This window comes from Sebastes fasciatus, chromosome 8, assembly GCF_043250625.1.
Source record: "Sebastes fasciatus isolate fSebFas1 chromosome 8, fSebFas1.pri, whole genome shotgun sequence".
NCBI classification, from domain to species: Eukaryota; Metazoa; Chordata; class Actinopteri; order Perciformes; family Sebastidae; genus Sebastes; species Sebastes fasciatus.
Window position 1 is genome coordinate 10646366 of NC_133802.1, and position 22354 is coordinate 10668719.

The 22354-nt window shown below is 39.4% G+C and overlaps 2 protein-coding genes and 1 non-coding gene across 4 annotated transcripts; 2 read left to right on the forward strand and 1 right to left on the reverse strand.

Moving 5' to 3' along the window:
• Positions 1-436: 436 nt before the first annotated feature.
• Positions 437-10299, reverse strand: zbtb48 (zinc finger and BTB domain containing 48). Of its 2 annotated transcripts, XM_074643308.1 has the most exons (11): positions 10266-10299; positions 7666-8414; positions 6602-6900; positions 6425-6530; positions 6249-6341; positions 5595-5681; positions 5242-5396; positions 4212-4348; positions 3242-3406; positions 3073-3161; positions 437-1906 (listed from the first exon to the last, which is right to left on the reverse strand). In XM_074643308.1, the coding sequence occupies exons 2-11, from the start codon at positions 8386-8388 to the stop codon at positions 1478-1480; spliced, it is 2283 nt and encodes a 760-aa protein (XP_074499409.1). In that variant the 5' UTR covers positions 8389-8414; positions 10266-10299; the 3' UTR covers positions 437-1477. The 2 variants fall into 2 exon arrangements, with proteins under 2 accessions (XP_074499409.1, XP_074499410.1); XM_074643309.1 differs by lacking the exon at positions 5595-5681.
• trnar-ccu (transfer RNA arginine (anticodon CCU)) lies at positions 2845-2917 on the forward strand. Its single transcript has one exon. It is a non-coding gene; the product is annotated as a tRNA-Arg (tRNA).
• Positions 10300-10554: 255 nt separating the features above from the next.
• On the forward strand, positions 10555-21307 carry nol9 (nucleolar protein 9). The gene is made up of 13 exons (XM_074643311.1): positions 10555-10726; positions 12681-13208; positions 13304-13514; positions 13705-13835; positions 14795-14930; positions 16380-16476; positions 16956-17053; positions 18097-18264; positions 18364-18616; positions 18707-18821; positions 19799-19973; positions 20602-20735; positions 20846-21307. The coding sequence occupies exons 2-13, from the start codon at positions 12738-12740 to the stop codon at positions 20963-20965; spliced, it is 2109 nt and encodes a 702-aa protein (XP_074499412.1). The 5' UTR covers positions 10555-10726; positions 12681-12737; the 3' UTR covers positions 20966-21307.
• Positions 21308-22354: the final 1047 nt, after the last annotated feature.

Below are 22354 nucleotides of genomic sequence, written 5' to 3' on the forward strand. Positions count from 1 at the left end.
TGTCTTTGCGGGAGCATTGCTGCGCTTCTTTGTGCGTTATCTCCATCAACTGTTGATCTGAATAGGGTGAAAACCGTCACCCTCGTCCTTAAAAAAACATTGCTCCATAGCGCTACTAGCGGTCAAAACCATCACAGGGTACCTTTAACCCGTTTGACATTTTGGGATATATGCTGATTTCTACAGCCAGCAGCCGGTTGAATTAGCTTAGCACAAAGATTGGAAGTAGCTAGCCTGACGCTGTCTAAGGTCCAGTCTACACATATATGGATATTTTTCCCCTCCGTTTAAAAGAAAACAAAAATTGTGTCCACACGACCTTTGTTTTACAAAATATCTCCGTCCACACTAGAACGCAAAACGACTCCAACCGTTCACTGGGCCAGTAGGTGACAATAAAGATTTTCCTTTAGCATCTTCAGTAACAAAACTGAGCCCCACTGAGGATAATTTATTACTGGTTTTCAGAGTCAAGATGCAGTAGGCACATTGATAAAAGGAGGCTTAAGCCTTGGGACACACCAGGAACGTCAGGATTGCGTGGCGGCTGCGTCGCGTGGTGCCTGCATGAAACACGCGTCGGGCGTTCACACCAGCTGCGTTTCTGCTGCGTTTCTTCTGCTGCTGCTGCTGTCAGCTCTTTCTTTCTACATAGAGTTTGCCTTTTAATGGCCATTTCATTTCATTATAAATATAATTTATATTTATTTTAGACCGAGAAAGGTTCAGAAACGTGTGGTAATTTGTAAATAATAGTAATAATCCAAAATTAAAACTCCGTACTATATTCATTCATGGAGCTCTCCAAGTCACTTCATGTTCTACAGCACTGTCCGGCACATATGTCGGAATAAAAGCCTTGTGTTAACAAATGAAGGAATTCTGTCCATAGAAAAAAACACTTGAGGGCTTTTATTTTGAAATGAAAGCAGGAAGTGTTGTTATTAAAATAAGTCTTTACTTTTTTTTCATCTCTGTAACATATTCTACAGATAGAGACATCGAAACTGTAGTAAAGTCTTGCTGGTATGATGTCAATATACAGTCAATAGATCACCTTCACTGTCTGTTGTTGCTGTGAGAAGAGCGCAGCTCGCGTCAAAAATAGGCGAGCCCTCTATTCTCTAGAGGAGACGCGCATCTCACTCGGGCAGTGTGGCTGCTCTAACCTGTTAACACGGACGCCGAAATAAAAAACAACAGGTAACGTAACCGCCACGCGCTCCTGATATTCCCAGTGTGTCCACGCTGTAATAAAACAAGCCAAAAGATATTCATGCAGCCTTCACAAGCATGCAGTTCATTTGCTGTTAACTACTAAAAGCATGAGAATGACTTGATGCTCTTCTCTCGTCTAGAAACTCAGTAGCGAACTATTTTGCAGTTTCATCTTTGGATCTGTAAGGTCAAATGTCCTTAAATCACACTGAGGTCCTTCTCATTTCATCTCGGAGTGGGTTGCACAGTCTCTGGTCTTTCAGTTCTCAGGTGTTTTACTCTCTGATAGATCCTCAACCATTCCCTCCATATCCATCGTGGCCTCGTCATACGCCTCAGTGCCCAGCTGTGATTGCTGCAGGACTTCTGGCACAGAGAAACTCTCCGCCGCCGCGACGTGTCCCAGGTTCTGGTTGGACACCACCTCCTCCATCACCACCCTCACTATGCAGCCAGAGCTGAGGCCCGTCCCAGAGTCAGGCTCAGGGTTCGTGGACTCCTGGATGTCAGCGGTCTCCGGGACATAATCCGTCTCCTCTGCGATCAGCGAGTCTTCCACTTCTTTTGTCGCTTCGTTCTCACCAGGACTTCCGTCCACTTCCTGCACTATCACGTTTCTTAGCTTTCTCTGCCGGGGGTTGTAGTTCTCAGTGCGTTTGTGGATTTGAATGTGTCGTCTCAAGTGGGCCTGGAAGAGGAAGCATGTAGAGATGTGAGGGTCAACATTTGTCAATTAATCGATTGACCAAAAATTAATCATCTAATATAAATAATAGTCATTTTTAGAAGAAGCCAAACACCCCTTAGTTTCAACTTCTCAAATATGATTGCTTTTCTTTGTCTTTTGTGAACTGAATTTAATTATTTTGGGGTTTTGGACTTTGGGTGTACAAAACAAGCCATTTTGAACATTATTTTTCTTTTGAAGTTTATATTTTGGTTAGAAAGTAAAACAGACAAACTTAAAAGAAACGGTAACATAAGAATAATTATATTAAATAAATAGGAATTACAAATTAAATGTCTTCAACAGATCCCCATGGTTTAACTAGGAAAATGGCTGAATACATAATTAAAATTAATATAATACAAAAGGGAAGAAAAGGGGGGGGTCAATAGAAGACAAAAAACTAAACTATAAATAAATAAAATGATTAGAATAATTATTCAAATAAGTATGATGTTATTATGCAGTGTTTGCACTTTGTTTACTTATTGTTAATGAGTAGGGGGGATCTTCTCTTATCCAGATAGACATTATACATTTATTTTTGCAACGGTCATGTCATTTAACCAAAATGCCCCACAAAAAAATCAGGTTTGAGATTCTCAAATTGGAATATTTACTGTTTTTCTTCATCTTCTATGATAATAAACTGAATATCTTTGGGTTTTGGCCAAAACAAGACATATCAGCTTTGGGAAACTTAGTTGACATTGTATTGACTTATTCTGCAGTGTTGGGACACAATGAACAACATCACACTAAAGCCACTAAACCCATTCAGGCACATTCCCTGATTTAACTTCACACAAAGGCTACCATCCCTGCCCATAAAAAGGATTCCAGTGTGAATACCACTGAACGCTGACTGTGCACAGTGGCTACCCACATCAGGTGTAGCAGCCTCAGTGGCCTAATGGATAAGGCACTGGCCTCCTAAGCCAGGGATTGTGGGTTCGAGTCCCATCTGAGGTGTGTAGCAGAGTGGCGCAGCGGAAGCGTGCTGGGCCCATAACCCAGAGGTCGATGGATCGAAACCATCCTCTGCTATATGTTTTCTGATATTTTATAGAGCTATATCCATCAATCCAGAAACAGACAGTGTAAATAATTGTTGCTTGTGAGCCTACCTGTCGAGTGAACTTGTAGCCGCAGTCGATACACTCAAACTTCCTCATGCCCTTATGGCGCCGCAGGTGAACGCGAAGTTGCTCCCTCGCTGGTGAAAACCACAAGAAGAATCACATCAGTGAGTCCTTGCCTCCGTGCTCATCACATAATCAGGACGGTATATGTTACCTTTGAAGGTTTTGCCACATATGTGACAACAGTGTGGACGGCCCTCCTCGTGCTTGCTGGCCTTGTGGCGGACGAGGGCGCCTTTCTCCGTGAAGCGTTGCTCACAAACGTCACAGCTGAACGGCCGCTCGCCGGTGTGTGTCCGGTGGTGTTTATCTAGACTGGCTGGTATTAAAAACACAATGATTAATACAAGAGTGTTTGGATTTATCTATTAATGAATCTATTAATCTAACCCAGGGTTTTTTTTTAAAGTCCGACACAGTTCCCTCTCCCATTCTGAGACTTTCTGAGTCAAAAAATATATCGACTGCAACACAAAAAAATTTGCTAATGGATGGCTTTTGTCACTCTAATTACAATTTGACTTGTATTTGTAGAATAATCACGTTCTAAATGTTGGAACTACAATTCCTGTAATGCTGTGGGGGGATGTAAACAGGAAGTATAATGTTCCTGGGATTGAGTGAGTTACACAGTAGGCTACAACTTCAGTCCTGTCTTATTTTAGCAAATTTTTGTATCGCTTTTGGCAAATTAGCACCATTAAAAGTATGCCGAATCAGTTATTAGCTATTTTTGTTTGCAATGTACCCATGGGTGTATAGACAACTACCAGTGGATTACTTTGACACTGAAGAAAACGTAAAACAAGATGATTCTCAGGCAAGCTCTGGGGTTATCAGGAGCATCTTGTTTTCTGTTTCCTAGGCGGATTTCTGGATGTTTATTCACGATGGACATCGGGGATAATGATCCTGTAAGTCATCCTGAATCTAAAAATGTGTCTATCATGTCTGTGTGTTCTGATTCGACTGAGTGTGAGTGCTATTTTTGACTGAAATTGCAGCATTTGGGTTAAATAATTGCCTCCGTGAGCTGTGTGTCAGTGTGAGAATCTCTGATCTATTCAACATGGTTGTATTCACAGTGATGAAGACGGCAGCAGACCGGGGAGGAAGGCCATTACCTTGCGTCCTGAAGGTTTTGCCACAGAGATGACATTGGTACGGCCTTTCACCACTGTGTATACGCAGATGCATGTTTAGGTTGTTCTTCTGGGAGAATGCGTGACCACATAGGTTACATACAAAAGGGCGCTCATTTCTGTAAAGCAAAAGGAAAACAGAGACGAAGACTCAGAGACAATCTGCACAAATGCTATCACAGTTTCTAAGAAAACTGATCTCCAAATTTAGAGATATTCATGTTATTTAAATGAAATGTTTTCTAGAGATGTTAGGTCCCTCTAGTCCAGGGGTTCGCAAACTTTTTGGGGCCAGGGACGCCTTAAAGGGGAGAACATTTTCCAAGGACCTCCTCTTAATCGTAACACAGATTCATCTTACTATCATTTATACTCTTAGATATCATTGGAACTATTTGTATTCTAAAACTTTTCAACCTAAATACTTCAGACCTGTTTCATAGTGATAAACAGAAACACATTTTAATTTAAATCACGTTAATCCCACTTTGTTTTGCCCTGATTTTCCACGTGCTTTGTAGCTAATCAAATGTGGCTTTTGCTTGGCCGGCTTCATGGCTTTGTTCGCCAGCACCTGAAGACACATGACGCATTTTGGTCTCCCGTTGCAGTCGCTTGATATAACCGTCGTTCAATTTTCTCAATTTAGCTAGTTTGGGCTTAGCGTCACTTGACGATACAGACTGAATCAAATATTTCTCCATACTGGTCCGCTAGCTAGCTGGCTAATAGGCTAAGCTAAGCAGCAGCAAGAATTGATTCATGAGTTTCTATTGGCCCAAAGCTAACGTGGGTGCGAGTAATGGACACATTGCTTGTTTTATTGGTGCAAATGGTCCCCATCTGTAGATATGTACTTTTTACTGATACAGCAGAGTTTTATAATTTACAGCTAATTATTCCACGGACCCCCTGAGAGAGTGCCACGGACCCCTGGGGGGTCCCTATACCCCACTTTGAGAATCACTGCTATAGTCTGATCAAACCAGACAAAGAAAACTTGTTTTACTACCTGTGAATGGCTTTGATATGCATCTGCAGGCCGTTTCGACTCGAGGCTCGATGGCCACACTCCTCGCACACAAACGGCTTTTCGCCTCGATGTTTGGCGGCTTCGTGCACACGCAGCTCCGTCCGAGTTAAGAAGGTTTTGGGGCACTGCGGACACTAAAAAGTACAACATTGTTTTAACAGAATGAATACCACAGGCTTATATTTATACTAAGATCCAAAAGTGGCTTTTAATGAAAATATAAAGACAACTGTGCAACTTTGCAACACAATTCAAACCATAAAGTCACTATTAACTGTAGGAACATCACCAGTAAGTCAAACTCTCATTGAAGGACAGTCAAGACAACTTACTGCATGTGGTTTGGGATAACCGTGGACCTTCATCATGTGAATTGTCAAGTTTTTCTTGTGCATAAACTGCTCAGGACATGTTGAACACTGAAAAAAATGACTCCATGTCAATGAAGATATTGTTTAGAACTCATTTTACATCTCATATAATCTAGGGATGCACCGATCTGACTTTTTCAGTCCCGATAGCGATACCTGGGCTTTGGGTATCGGCCGATACCGAGTACCGATCCGATACCAGTGTTTATTAATTTATCAGCTGTATGCTTCACTGTGTGGAAGTGACTTGGATCATTCTTTTATGTGTAAGGCAACATCAGGCTTGACTTAAACATTGCTTTCTTAACTTAAAACAAAATGTAAAAAATGGATAAATAGATACAAATTTACTGAATTATAAATCATAATAAATGCAAAAAAATCTTCAAAATGAACAGGAATAACAATTCAAGTGTAAACTTTTTTAATGCAGCAACAAATTGGTCAAAACTTAAACAAGAATTCAAATTCCAGTATATAATGTATATAGTATATAAACATAGAATTGAATTGAATAGATCGGCCCCATTATCACCCAGTCAGTTATCCGATATCGGTATCGGTGCATCCCAGATATAATGATGCTATGTTTGTTGTGTGTTTATGAGGCTGCACCTTGTGAGGCATATTTCCTGTGTGGGACACGACGTGCAAACGTAGCTCCTCTTTTCCGTTAAATGTCGAGGAGCATGTAACGCAGGTGTACGTCTGTAATTTGAACACAAACACTGATGTTACACTCTCTAGGATCTTACTTGATACTGAAGACTTTTTGATTTAGAGATGCTCACTTGTACTTTGGCACAGTCTCTGATCTCATGCAGCAAAAGATTCTCCTTCCTGAAGTACCTCTTTCCACATTTAAGGCAACCAAAGGGCCTCTCCCCTGTATGCCGCCTACGGGGAAAAAGACATATTGGTGGCTATTCGTTTCAAACAGTAAAAAAAAAAATACTGAAGTCGTATACCTGTTGTGGACTTTGAGGTAGTATTTGCTCTTGAAGGATTTGTCACAGGTGGGACACTGCACAGAGTCCTTCTTGGAGTCTTCTTTGGCAGCCTCGCCGTTCTCGCTTTTCTCTGTTTTACTCTTGCGCTTCCGTGCCGTGGACGGGGCTGAGGAACCGGGCTCTTCAACGGGCACGTATTCTTCATCTGTGTCTTCAGTGATCTCCCCAAAACCCCCCACATCTTCTTCTTCATCTTCTTCTTCCCCCACTACCTGGCTGACACCATTGTCATTTATGTAAATCTGCAAGTCAGGCATCTGCAAATAGCACAAAACAAGTGTCATAATGATAAACACCATGTTCATCTTTAAAGCAGCAGTAGGCAAGATTGGAGCAAATATTATTAAAAATTAAGTTATTTTTATAAAACGGTCACTATATCATGACAGTAACAGAGACAGGTCATTTGAAAAAGAAATCATGTGCCTGTGTGTCCTCCGGTGCTCCTAACGGCATCTGCAGGATTTCACAGACCGGAGGAAAACAACCAATCAGAGCTGATCTGGAGCCTTGCAGCCTGTTTAGCTGTAAAATGAGATACTAAGCACCGCCCACCAGCCGCAGCAAACTTTCTCATTTTACAGCTAAACGGTACACTACAAGATGTTTCAGAAAGCGTTTGAGGGGAGAAATAGGCATTACAGTAACAGAATATTAATTCATATTTGATCAGCGCTACCTAGTTTGACCGTTTGATCAGAGTTTGCAAGTGATTGACAGCTGCCTCCGTTGAATGAACAGCCAATAAGAACGTTCTCTCTCTCTGAAATGACCTGTGATTGGCCAGTCTCCCGTCACGGACTAGATTTTTTTTAAAGCCTGAAAACAGAGCCATGAGGAGGTGCAGAAGTCTAGTTTTCTCTCAGAACACTTGAATTACAATATGCTGAAAGGTTATTATGGAATTTTCGCCCAATGATGCCAAAAATATTCTGCCTACCCCTACTTTAAAATGATCTTTGATTGCTTGCAGTTACATGTAGTAGCAAATGTCCGATAACTGTAATACTCATGTATTCTACCTCAGATTCACCAGTTGGCTCATCTGGGTTTTCGTTCTCCACAGCAACGTCCACACTTTCTGTCTCCGTGGGAATGAGTGGAGCCTTCTTGCCGGCTTTTTCAGGAGCTGTAATATCAGTAATGGGGCTCTCATCAGTCACCAGTCGCCTGGGGCCCTTCACTACACGACCAGAGCGGGTGGTGGTGGTGGTGGTGGTGGTAGTGGTGGCCATGCTACAATCGGCTATGGCAGTATCAAAGCTGGACTCATCTTTTGTGATTGTAAGCAACTCCTCTTCTTTGACCAAACAGTGAGGGGTCGTATCTGATGCAGACTTTCTAGGTCTGCCTCTTTTGCGCTTGACAGGCTTGACAGGATCCACAGAAGCTTCCTTGAACTGCTGACAGAGTGTGAGCGCCTCTGTCACACACAGGCTGGCCGCTGCATGCTGCACCTTCTCCAGGTTGCCAGGATCCAGCTTCAGCTCCCCGGTGTAGACGAAGTTCAGGAGCAGCTCCAGGCCGTCGTTGGGGCACTCCTGCAGGCAGAACTCCATGCACGGTGCAGCGGGCATGTTGGACTGTTGGAACATCTCACTGAAACAGGCGAGGATGTTGCGATGGGCCAAGTAGACCACCCCACCTCCCACATTCAACACTGCATCACAAAACCTCCCTACCGCCCTCTGCTGGTTCAGAGAGGACAGGACTCGCTGTGCATGGCTGCTCTCTGCTGCAGGCATCCCTCTGGTTTCACTGTAGTCTGCTGCTGCGTAAGACACATGGACATTACACTTTAGATGTATATATACATAAATACACATCTTACAGTAACAGATTAGATTAAATTTAGAAAATAGTGAAAAACCATAATTTCCCAGCGCCCAAGTGGACATCTTCAAATTCCTTGTTTTATCTTGCTATCAGTTCAAACCCAATGATGTTCCTCTTACTACCACATAGATGTTACTTTTACTACCACATATATGTCAAAGATAAGTAGCAAATGCTCACATCTGAGAAGATTTTTTTTTTTTTAAATGTTTCGTATTTTTGATCGAAAGAAACAACTGAAGCGATTAACAATTATCAAAATAGTTTCAGATTAATTTTCTGTCTGTCTGTATGAAGAATGTATATGTATCTATCTATTTTTCACGTACTTGCCTGTATATAATAGTTGCATGTTATGTCTGCTTATCTCTGTGTCCTTGCTGTAGCTGTATGTGTATCCTCTTAGAGCTGAAACAATTAGTCAAATAATTGATTAGTCTATCATCAGAACTAACAGAACAACTATTTTGATAATCAAATAATTGTTTAAATCCTTTTCTGAAGCCAAAATGGCAAGAAAAATGCTGGTTTCAGCTTTTCAAATGTGAGGATTTGTAGCTGTTATTTGTCTTATATGATAAAGAACGGAATATCTTTGGGTATTGGACTGATGGTCAGAAAAAACAAGATTAATCAATACTGAAAATAATCTGTACTTTTGAATTTAAGCACACTGAGATGCCAGTGGAAACCAGATTCCCATTTATTGTACATGTATGTCCAACATAATATAAAGTAAATTAAGAGATAACTTTATTTACCCTGAGGGAAATTGAAGTGCAGCAGTTGCAGTACAAAGTAGGAAAAAGTGCAAATAGCCTATATAGAGCGCAAATATAAAATATAACATATCAAATATCAATAAGGTGCAAATCCTAAATACATACAATGCCAAAAATATAAACAACTTAATGGTAAGGGCCATAGAATGAGAAGTAACAATAATTCTGATAATTTCACATCTATATGGTTGCATATACTTGTACTTGTATAGAGTTAATTTGAAAAGAACATAAAACATAGCATAAACATAATTATTAATAACATTGTTGTTGAATATTTAAGAGAGCTTGATATCACTTGCATCAGTTTAAGGTTTCCACTTCTTACAAATTAAGCTTAACTGAATTACATTTGTGTCAATGTTCAGCTCATAGCTACATTAAATATATTGATTATTAAATTAAAACATTTCTAGTTCAAATATCAATAAGGTGCAAATCCTAAATACAATGCCAACAATATAAACAACTTAATGGTAAGGCCCATAGTATGACAAGTAACAATAATTCTGATAATTACACATCTATATGGTTGCAAATACTTGTACTTGTATAGAGTTAATTTGAAAAGAACATAAAACATTAACATTATTGTTAATAACATTTTGAATAAGTGTTGAATATTTAAGAGAGCTTGATAATCACTTGCATCAGTTTAAGTTATCCACTTCTTACAAATTAAGCTCACTGAATTACATTTGTGTCAATGTTAGCTCATAGCCACATTAAATATATTGATTATTAAATTTAAATATTTCTAGTATATTACGCATATTGCTGCTGTTGACACTGCTTAAAATAAAATGATTGCACACCCCTAGCTACCTGCGCACCTCGACGTTTATTTCGTAGCACATATTTTAAGACGCTCCCTTAGCATGGTACACATCTGAGACCCACATCTGCACCTGATGAAAACGGATTATTTATCGCTTATAATGTTGAGAAGCTGCACCTAATTCGGATGCACTCTAAACAGGTTGAAAACGTAGAAAAGCCGCTACATGTACCTTGTTTTCGTTTCTTGCAGGCCCCTAAAACTGCAAAAGGAAGAGGATGTGACGCCGTCTATGCGACTGAACTCCGGGAAAAATGTTTGTTGTCCATTTATTAAAACATCCACATGCAACACCAGCAACAATACAAATAGCCACACATGTAATGATTATTGGTAGCTATATTACGTTTTGTTCATGTTTACTTGTGTGTGAGTAGATTAACTAAAGTGTAATAGTTTTGCTTAATGGCATAAAGGTAAATAATAAAACTCCGGGTTAAACTATAGTCGACCATCCAGACGGTGAGAGGTGCTGGCTCCTCACACATGTTAGCGAGCTAGCGTGTTAGCACCGCAGAAGCACAGCTCCTCGGTTTCACTTTAACCAGGTTATAAACGTGTCCCAGTTAATAACATAAACAGGAATCATCTCTACAGTTCTGCGGTGTTTTGTTCACAAAGCGGGGGGTAAGTTTAACTCTGAATGCAACAACATGAGCTAGCAGTTAGCATAGCTGTCAGGTAAAGTTTAACATTCATTGTTGTCTGATTGATCTTCTTCTTTAGTCGTGTATCTGTTTATTAATTACTCTATAAGAAGACAGAAGGATACATCATAAGAAGTATAATGTTATGGGTATAGGTCTTTTTCTGTCTTAGCATGGTTAGCTTAGCTTTCAGCTGCTTCCTGCTAAATCAGGCTAGCTCTGGCTAATGTGTTATAATAAAGACAGTTACTGTCCTTAGTTAAGGTAACGTTACATTTAACGTTACTTCTAACGTTACTCAAGTACTGTACAGTTTTGAGGTACTTCTTCTTGAATATTTACATTTTATGCTACTTTGTACTTCACTACAATTTTTATTTTTTTTATTGATATTTTGTACAAAATCCAATAAATCACAGAAATAATTGTATAAACAAATTATATGATATATGTTATAATTATATCCATCCCTATAACAATATTACTACACCATTAAATAAGGAGAATTAATTTCATAAACAATTACATTTATACATATAAATGAATTCAATCCGATAGCAACATAAATGAAACATATACAAAACAAAATAATAAAAACAAATTAAAGAAAGGAAAGAACTAAAAAACCCAGAAAAAACAAGTAACTTAAAAATAATAATAATAAAACTAAATTAAAAAAAGTTGTGAATTATATGTAATATGGGGTCAGCAGTTTAAAACTACATTTATTTAATAACATTTATTGAATAATAGTTACCACCTAGTTTTCAGATTCAGAATAATAGTACATAATATAACTATCAAACTAATGATGATGCATCATTATAGGTTAAGATAAGACTTTTTTTTTTTACTCCACTACATTTATTTATTTATTTATTTTGCTCAAAGTCTTTTTATTGGTATTCTGTACAAAATCCAATAAATCACAGAAATAATTGTATACAAAAATTATATCTCCCCCCCCATCCCCATAACAATATTACTGCACCATTAAATAAGCAGAGTTAATTTCATAAACAATAAAATTTATACATATAAATGAGTTAAATCCGATAGCAACATAATTGAAACGTATACAAAACAAAAAAAATAAAAGAAATAATAAAAAAAGGAAAGGAAAGGACCAGAAAAAACAGAAAAAATAAGTAAATTAAAAATAATAATAAATAAATAATATATAAGCAACAAAAAAAAGATGATGTATCATTATAGGTTAAGACTTTTTATCCCCGATGGTAAATTCACAAACTACCCAGGAGTAGCTATGTACACACATTAATGCATACACAATTTTGATATTCGGAAATTGGCCATTTTGCATAATGAGTACTTTTATTTTGGATACTTTTAAGTGCTTATACTGTTGTACTTTTGCTTAAGTACAATTTTGAATGCAGGGCTTGTACTTGTAACAGACTATTTCTACACAGTGGTATTTGTTAGTTTTACTGAAGTACCTAAATATTTTTATTTATAAATAATTTAAAATAAAAAATAATAAAAATGTACTTGATTTTTGACTCCATCTTATGATATGCATTTTATGTATTGTATTTTCATTGTTTTTTGTTATATCTTTTTATTTTATTATCTAGTGGGTCTTATTTTCCATCTCATTTACCATTAATAATTAAGCATTTTATCCCTGTTTTTATGTTAATTCTATGTCTATTTTCAGATGAAGCTCTCAGTGCATGCAATTTTTTTTTTTTTTATTGTAAAGCACTTTGGACGGCATTTCTTGTATGAAAGGTGCTATACAAATACAGTATTATTATTATTAAGTAAAAGATCTGAGCACTTCTTCCAGCACTGGTTATCGCTGAATTAATTAGTGAATGATAATTTGTTGCCATTCTTTGTTCGCAGCGTTAACGTTGGGGTGACACCTGTCCTTTCAGATGCTAATTTTCTTGCCTCTCTCTTCGCAGGCTCCCCCCTTTTGTTTTTCATCAGCACCCACATGAATAATTGTTAATTACAGGATCATGAAGGTGAATAAACCCACCCAGGTTAAGGCCCAAGCTAAATCTCAGAAGTGGAAGGATGTTAGGGGCAAACGGTGCCGGCCTCCCATCACTTCCTCAGAACTCAACTCGAGTCCTGTCGTGGCCATGATGGCAAAGGAGTACAAGGCGTCTGTGAAGAAAAAGCCCACCGTCAAGAGATTGAAGAGTAAGACAAAGCCCGTCTCTGACTCAAAGAAAAACACTCCTCAGTCTGGATTAAAGAAATCTCATACTCAGGCGAATGGAAGTACAGCGTTTACAATGGACGACGAGTCAAATGACTCGCAGGACTGGAAGGAGTATTCCCAGTCCATTCATGGGAACGGTGTGGCGACCTCCGGTGCCATGGAAGATGTACGTCCGGGTAGACTGGAGGGAGAGTCCCTCCATTGCTGTGCAGGGAGAAATGATCAACAAAACCATGCAGTACTTGTCATGCAGAAGGATCAGGTATGCTTCAGGATATTTTGGTCTGGCAACAATTGAGATGTGTTTTGTTTTTTTAAGCCATTTATTTGACCGAGCATTACATTACTCTCCCACAGACCCTGTGTTTCCGTGGGAAGTGCTTTTTGACCTGTCTCTACGGTCGGGTAGAAGTGATGGGGTTCACCATTGAAGAAGGCCAGCAGTCATATCCACTGTTCTCCCCTGCCTCACATTGTCCACTAACCATTAGAGCTCTGGAAAGCTCTGATCACTCCAGAGATGACAAAACGGAAGCTTCACCCATCCTCCGAAAGTATCTGCCAGGAGGTAAACACATTAGCATGCTATGCTGCTATGTTATAATAAAGTGATGTAATTATTGTGTATTAATTTTTGCATATTTGTGTTTAGGAGTTATTTGGTTAAAAAATACTGGGCTGCGTATTAGGAAAAGATTGCAATATGAATATGAACTATGTTTTTCTGTCCTTAAACCCTTTGAATGTGCGTTTTGCAGCATCACGGAAGAAGTTGCTAAAAACAGTTACATCAAACTCGTCCATCATCCTACTGGAGCCCATGGAGACGCCTCTGACACGGTTTCTGTCAAGCTTCTCCGATCTCAGTGAATTATTCAGCCCCCCGATGGTGAGTTGACTGATATTTGTACATTTAAGCTGAAGTAGGCAGATTGGAGCAAATATGATTAAAAAAAGTTATTTTTATGAAACGGTCACTATATCCTGACAGTAGTGCATGAGACAAGTAATCTGAAAACAAGACTCGGTCAAAACCGAGTAAATGTCTGGACCGTGTAGGGTCAGTCTGTGAATTTGTGGCTAAATTGTTACACAAGTAGTCAGTGGTCATGTCTATAATGTTAAATCCAGCGGTACATGTCCACCAGGTCTGGTGAGGACACTATGGGACGCGCTGCTCCACTCAACTAGCCGTTCAAGCGGCGACGTAACCTATCGTGAAATGCACATGATTAGTCCCTGGTCCCCCCCGTCTCTGAGCAGCTGTCAATCACTCGTGAACTCCGATAAAACGGTCAAACTAGGCAGCGCTGATCAAATATGAATCAATATTCTGTTACTGTAATGCCTATTTCTTGCATAAAATGTTTTCAGAATCATCTTGTAGTGTACTGTTTAGCTGTAAAATGAGAAAGTTTGTGACCCGGCAGCCATGTTGAGATCAGTTGAGGAAATACCAAGCACCGCCCACCAGCTGCAAACTTTCTCTGAAATGACCTGTGATTGGCCAAAGTCTCCCGTCATGGGCTAGATTTTCTAAAATCTGCAAACAGAGAGCCATGAGGAGGATCAGAAGTCTAGTTTTCTCTCAGAGCACTTGAATTACAATATGCTGAAGGGTTATTATGGAATTTATACCCAATGATGTCAAAATGATTCTGCCTACTGCAGGTTTAAGCTACTGTCAATATTCACCTAATCACAAGAAGTTAAACTACACTGAATGTGGAATAGAGCTGGAATCAGGAGATGATGAAAACATGAGCAGAATTCATGTATAGGTTAAGGTTTAGGTCATTTTGAAAGCTCAATCTTGCACATGTCTAACAGAAGCTTTTCCACTTGTAGACCGAACTCATGTCAGCTGTTCTCGACACACCACTCAATGGTCTGGGTATGATTCCCCTGGCCACAGCCATCGAGGGCCTGAAAATGTCAAAGACCTACAGAGATGCTCTTAACACGGTTGTCAGCGCCTGCAGAGGTAAGCTCCTTTTTAGACATGCAACTCGTTACGTAAATGTTACGGCAATTTTACACGTCTGTCTCATGTCTGCAAAAGGTTAAAGGGGAACTACTGCCATTTTGAAAATGCATACATGTTATTCCTATGGTCTAATACAGTGCAAAATATTAGTAAACAAACAACTCTCTCCCAAATCTAAAAACTAGTGTGCTAAAACACAAATGTGTGATGTCATAGGGTATTAAGTGTGGAACTGCTCCATAAACAATGAAAAAAGTTAAAAGATGTTACAGATGACACTGAAAGCACCCAGGGGAATGTTCTGAGTATATGGGTACTTTTTCTGTTTCACAACTGAGAACACTACAATAGAAGAAGATCATTTGGGTATAAAAAAAGAAAACAAACATTCTGTGTAGTCTCCCATTTATTGTCTGTGGAGCATCTCCAGACTTTGTACCCTATGACATCACAAGTTTGAGACTTACTTCTCTAGTTTCTGGCTTTGAGAGAGAGTAGCTCATGTTCACAGATAGTGACTGAACTTTCCTAGGCCATGGAAATAACATATTAGAATTCTTAATTAAGGCAATGTTCTCCTTTAAATGCATAGACAAATTAAGTGTGTTGTTCGCCTGATTAAGATCATTGTGATACATTTCTCAGAAAGCATGTGAGCAACTAGAATTTAAATGAGTCCTAATTTAACATCTTGTCACTTTATGCTTGTCTACTGCCTACTACTACTAGTTTGGTAGGTAATAGGGGTGGGAGTCACCAGAGGCCCCATTATATGATATTTTCATAACACTTACGTCATGATACAATCTTATTGTGATTTTAAACATTTTGCGATGTGCTGAGTATTGCGAGTTATTACCTTTTTTTAGCTGCAAATTATGCAGTTTGTCAACATCTGTTCTAATATCTCTGTTCATCTCAGAGTTTTCATTCACATATCTTGAGGTCAGAGGTCAAGGGATTATCAAATGGCCATGCCAGTTTTCCCTTGCCAAAATGTATTTTTATATATATTTATTATTAATCCAACCGAGGATCTTTGTTGCATCTCTGTCTTTTGTTTCCTGTTATCTCTCCACTATCGCTATCAAATGAAGGTTTAAAATGCCGCCAAAAAAGATGAGATTGATGACAAAATATTAGAACATTAAAAAAACTCTCCCCTATTAAACTTTTGAACTCATCACTGTTCTCAATCAGAGACAACGCTCTCTTTTGTGCACCAGGTGCCAACCACACGTAAGCATTGTGGCTGTTTCCATGAGCATCCTATCATGTCCGAATAAAGCCATAAGAAAACATTTATGTAACAGACACCTACGTCTGAATGACAAAAAGACATTACTTTAACAGATGGCAGCAATGTTATGTATTCCATGGCTGTACAGACACACTCACATGTGATGCTGCTCTGGTGATTTATTGGACACGTCTGCTCATTCATAGGGGACATGGATGGGATCGCAGTCATCCTTGTTTGTGGTTCCAAGAATGTGGGCAAGTCGACGTTCATCCGCACCCTCATCAATACGTTACTAAATCAGTAAGTTCTCATCTGTATATATTAAATGTATACTGATATTTTGTGATAGTTTTATACTTATATACTAGATTTGTATTCATAGTGCATCCTTTTTATCATGATCTGGTGTTGTTATGATCCCTGCGTGCTATATCATTGGTTATTCCGTCTCTTTATTTGTTTGTTGTACTCAATTGCAATTTGCTGCATCCATTTATTTTATTTTATTGTTTATTTAGCAGGGAAAATGCACAATACTTATATTGTACCAGCTCTAGCTAAAATCAAATTTTCATCTGTAGTCCCGGGGCGGACATTGACCTAATATTCCTAGAGGTCACCTCAGTTCATTTTCAGACATTAAAGTAGTCTGTATCAGATACAGGATGATAGTACGTTCTAGTGTTTTTTGATAGAAAACTAAATGTGTGTATATGTGTGTGTGTGTGTGTGTGTGTGTGTGTGTGTGTGTGTGTGTGTGTGTGTGTGTGTGTGTCTAGCACTACTAGTGTAGATTATTTGGAAGGTGACCTCGGTCAAACAGAGTTCACCCCCGCTGGCTGCCTGTCTTTATCGACTGTCAGAGAACCACTTCTGGGTAAGTTTGAATCCTCCTGTTACTCTGAGGTCTTTAAATGTTATATTTAACACACATGGTTCACAGCATACTTTTAGTAGGTATTAATAAGTGTATTAAGAATAGTTCAACATTTTGGGAAATTTGCTTATTTGCTTTCTTGCCAAGAAACGAGGAGAAATAGCTAGCCTTGCGCTAGCCTTTTTTTTTTTTTTTTGAATAGATCGAATTTTTATTTAATTTTTTTTGCATTTTCAACACAGAGAAAACAAAACAGTATACAACACATAAAGCTTATAGGTGTACATATGTGAATATATGGGCAACAAGAACATTTGCTCATGATTGTCCATAGTTAGTCACATTTTTTATCTGTTCAAAATGTACCTTAAAGGGAAATTTGTTAAGTATTTAACACACTTGGGAGTGGACAAATATGCTGCTTTATGCAAATGTATGTATATCTTTATTACTGGAAATTAATTAACAGCACAAAACAATGACCTATATTGTCCAGAAACCCTCACAGGTACTGCATTTAGCATAAAAAATATGTCATAAAATGGCAAACTCAAGCCCAACAGGCAACAACAGCTGTCAGTGTGCTGGCTTGACTATGAAAATTTAGCGTAAGTTTGGAGCGTTTATTAGCCTCCTTTTCGACAAGCTAGTAAGACATGGTTGGTACCAATGGATTCCTTAGGTTTACTAATATGATGCTATGTTTCTTCAGTCTAGCTTTAAAATTGAGCCTGCTACAACTCCCGAAATTGCAAGTTGCGTTAAAGAAATTAGCGTTAAAACGAATTACGCTTTATTATCGCGTCAACTTTGACAGCCCTAATGTAAATATATCCCTTGTACATGTACATATGGTAGCCTGGTTCTAACCAACCGTAACAAAATCCTTCATATTTACCGTACAGACATGAGAGTGGTATCAATCTTCTTGACAAAAAATGTGAATAAACATATTTCCCAAAATATCGAACTATTCTTTTAACATTTATCTGAACAGTTTTTTCCATGTGGGATTTGTGGACTGATGTTGAGTTATTTTTCAGGTCCTCCTTTCACACATCAGTGCACACCAGAGCACATGATCTACTATGGTGATGCGTCATGCGAGACGGACTTGGAACGCTACCTGGAATCCCTTAAATCCTTGTGGCGTAGACGCTGCCAGAACAGAGAGACTCCCGTCATAATCAACACCATGGGCTGGGTCAAAGGTCAGTTCAGGCTACCCTCTCTGACAAAATATGAATAACTTTAAATATACTCACTGTAAACGGTGTCTGAACATGTGCTTGATTGGGGCTTCTCCACAGGATTTGGATTTCAGCTGCTAGTGGACATGATCCGCGTTTTCCCCGTCACGCACGTCGTCCAGCTCGGTCACAGCGGCATCATCCAGTGTCCCGCCCTCACTCCAGAGTTCCTGAGAACGGCACACGGCTGCCAGACGCACCCACCTGCCCAGACGGCTCTGGACGAGTTCACGGAGAGCCACACTCCCCCCACAAGTTACACTCACATGATTGTACAATCAGAGTTTCAAGCAGCGGGGCGCCAAGGAACAGCGTGAGTACACCACTGTGTGCCTATGTTGGAATTAACATGAAAAAGCTTTCATTATGACATCATTTACCGTGGATGCATTGTATTTGACAGGAAACACCAGCGCACTAATGAGCACAGAGAGCTGTCACTGCTGGCCTACCTGAGTCAGCTGCAGTCTTCTGATCCCGGACCAATCAGACCTCTACACACCCTCACCCCGTATCAGGTACATAACAGTCATGATGCTGCACTTGTTTTCTCGATAGAAGTCCCAGTTTTTTTGTTGCCAGAATTTAAACTTGTCTGAATTGTGCAATTTGTGGTACAGTAAAAAAAAAAAAAGTCTTTTGCAATCCTCTCTGATTCATCATCGTAATCTTCTCCAATGAAATATGATAGATATTTACAGTAAAAACAGGAGTTTTAGAGGAAATAGTGACACCCTGAAAGACGTCATCAACAACAAGCAGGCTGTTCTCACACACCGTTCATAGCTATACCTAAGAAAAGTAATGCACTGTATTTCGTATATATCCCACAAAATCAATTTGTATGTATTCCACGTAATTGTGAACCAGGAAGTATAAAGAACGACGATCGCCGTGTAGGGAGGAGGTTGGGGTGGATGTGTGGGTCAAAAACACCAGACTTTCGTTCAGTAGACCGACATTCGTGTCCCGTTGAAACCAAAAGTCAGCGTGGATACATTTGTCACGTAACTTACGTACCTAAGATACGCCAATTCCGGTGTTATTTTAACCCAAACCACGATCTTTTCCTAAACCTAAATAAGTTTTGTTGCCTAAACCTAACCAAGTTTATTTCCTGTGAAGATTGAAGTTTATTTTGAAAAGACTGGAGCGGAATTTGACGTTGGGACATTCGTAGGAAAATGCACGAAAAATTAGGAATAACTTTTCGTAAGATATCCTATATAACCGTTGTATGAGGATATGTTGCAACAAGTGATGTTGAATCATATATTCTGTATCTGCCAGTCCCAGCATTTAAAGAAAGTTTGGCATTTTGGGAAATATGCTTATTTCTTTTACTTGCTGAGTGTTAGATGAAAAGATGGAGGCTCTCATGTCTACTGGAAGCAGGGAAACATAGCTACCTCTGTCCAAAGTTTTAAAAAACTTCACCTGCCAGTACCTGTAAATTGAACTTGTGTTAAAAAGTACCTAATCCTCTGGCCCCTAGGTGCCCCACACAGCAGTGGCTTTAGGTGTGATCCATTGCAATGTGGAGCCCAGCCACATGTTTTACGCTGCCAATGCCAGTCTGGTGGGACTCTGCTGCCTGGCGGAGAAAGTCACAAGCAGGGGAGGCCCAGTACTGCTGTCGCAGGCTCCCATCGGCCCATGTGTGGGCTTCGGTACGTATCCTCTCTGGCCTTTTGTATGAATACTCAAATGAATATGTAGTTTGATCCCTTAACTGTGTTTTTTGTTGTTGCTTTTTTTTACTTTGGCTTCACCTCATCATTATTTGGGTTTCCACAGACATTTCTGCTAGATGTGTAAAAATATCAAATTAACCTATATTTTTTCCTGTAAAGTTTTCTTCTGACATTATGTCCACATGTATGAAAATAGTGAAGTGGTAACCTTTTTCCTTTGCCACAAACTGAGCACATTTGATGAATAACTTAAACGACCATAAAGCATTGAAATTACTCAAAATATTTCATGTTTTTTGTTTATATAGGCCATGTGGGAACAAATACATATTCAATATGTATTCCCTGTTAGACCTCTGATGAACAAACTCCAATAACAAAAATCAAAACAGTTTCTGTGGGGGATATCAGTTCACATTCTCATAAATTCTCACCTCGCTTTGGCATAAAGTGATAAAACAATGTTAGTATGTTTTAACAGGGCCCGAGGTAACCCCAGTAAACCCCAAACAGAACATTAGGGTTAAAGTGATTGCTCTCGGTTGATGTATTGAAATGTCAAAATTCGTGTGTATTGACATACAAATGTGTACATACATTCCAGGTGTGGTTCGAGGTATCGACATGGCGCGAGGTCTGTACTTTTTGCTGACGCCTGTAGATCCCTCCATCCTTCGTAAGGTCAACTGTCTCCTCGTGGGGGCGATATCGCTGCCTTCCTGCATCCTCACAACACAGGTCAGGAGACACAATACACTTAAAACGACATTATGCGCCTCGCTTTGGCATGTAAAGTTACATATGAAGCTTATATTTACCATGATGGTACCTTTTTGTCTGTGTTTCAGCCTGGCTTTGAAGGAGACATGCCCTATGTCACTACAGACTACAACTTTGATCTCCCTGGTGCAGGAAAGCTGCGAGTCTTCAAGGGGATGACGAGACCCAGTCAAACGGGGAAGCAATGACATTTTCTACACAGCATCGGTTTATTGCCCTTTACCCTTCCTGACTGGTGTCTCACGCCAAACCAGTCAGGGTTGGCCTTTGAATGTACAGAACTGAGGTTGAGCAGCACAGTTTTTTTATGTCAAGATTCAGGAGGAGATGGCTGCCCTTCTGTTGCTGGACTCAAAACCTTCTACTGTACGTACTCTTGCTGTGAAGGAGTTTCTGTCACATGGACAATAATATCACACTTTGTACTTAAAGCTCTCGTTTTGTGTCTATTATTTGTGTAGTTGGCATTCCAAAGCTGCAAGTGAAAACAAAAACCTGCCGGATATTAAAGGAGAAACACCTTTTGCTCAGACGTTGTGGTTTTCTTGCTTCCAAATGCTGTTTTAGACCAATATTGTTATTTGTTTTACAGTCATATAGACACAGATCCTTGTAGATTTCAACCAGGCAATGGTAATTTAACCAGTTTATCACAGTATGCAGTATAGTCTCTCATTCAGACAGTTGTATTATTGGATAAAACACCCACTGCCAAGACTTTACATGGTGTTTCTGCTTACATCAAACATTCAAGTAAAGAACAGGGCAGAGTTAAAACAGCAGTGGGTAGAAATGGAGCAAATGTGATTGAAAAAAGCTATTTCTATAAAACCGTCACTATATAGTGACAGTAATGAAGGAGACAGGTAATCTGAAAAAAATCGTGCCTCCGGTGCTCCTTATGGCATCTGCAAGATTTCACAGACCGGAGGAAAACAACCAATCGGAGCCGAGCTGGAGTCTTGCCGTCCCTGAGCAGCCGTCAATCACTAATGTCTACTTCTCACATCAAATGTTTTCAGAAACATCTTAATAGTGTAATAATGAGAAAGCTTGTGACCCGGCCGCCATGTTGAGATCAGTTCAGGAAATACTAAGCACCGCCCACCAGCCGGAGCACACTTTCTCATTTGACAGCTAAACAGTACACTACAAGATGTTTCTGAAAACATTTGAGGCAAGAAATAGGCATTACAGTAACAGAATATTGATTCATATTTGATCATCGCCTCCTAGTTTGATCGGAGTTTGCGAGTGATTGACAGCTGCCTCTGTTTAATGAACAGCCAATAGGAACGCTCTCTCTCTCTGAAATGACCTGTGATTGCCCTAAGTCTCCCGTCACGGGCTAGATTTTTTAAAGCCTTGAAAACAGCCATGAGGAGGTGCAGGAGTCTAGTTTTCTCTCAGAGAACTTGAATTACAATATGCTGAAAGGTTATTATGGAATTTTTGCCAAATGATGCCAAAAACATTCAGCCTACTGAAGCTTTAAGGAGGAATCTTTCACATGACATTTCCTGTGAATCTGAAGCCCATTTAGTCAGTATTGTCCTTTAATGCCAGTGAAAGGGTTT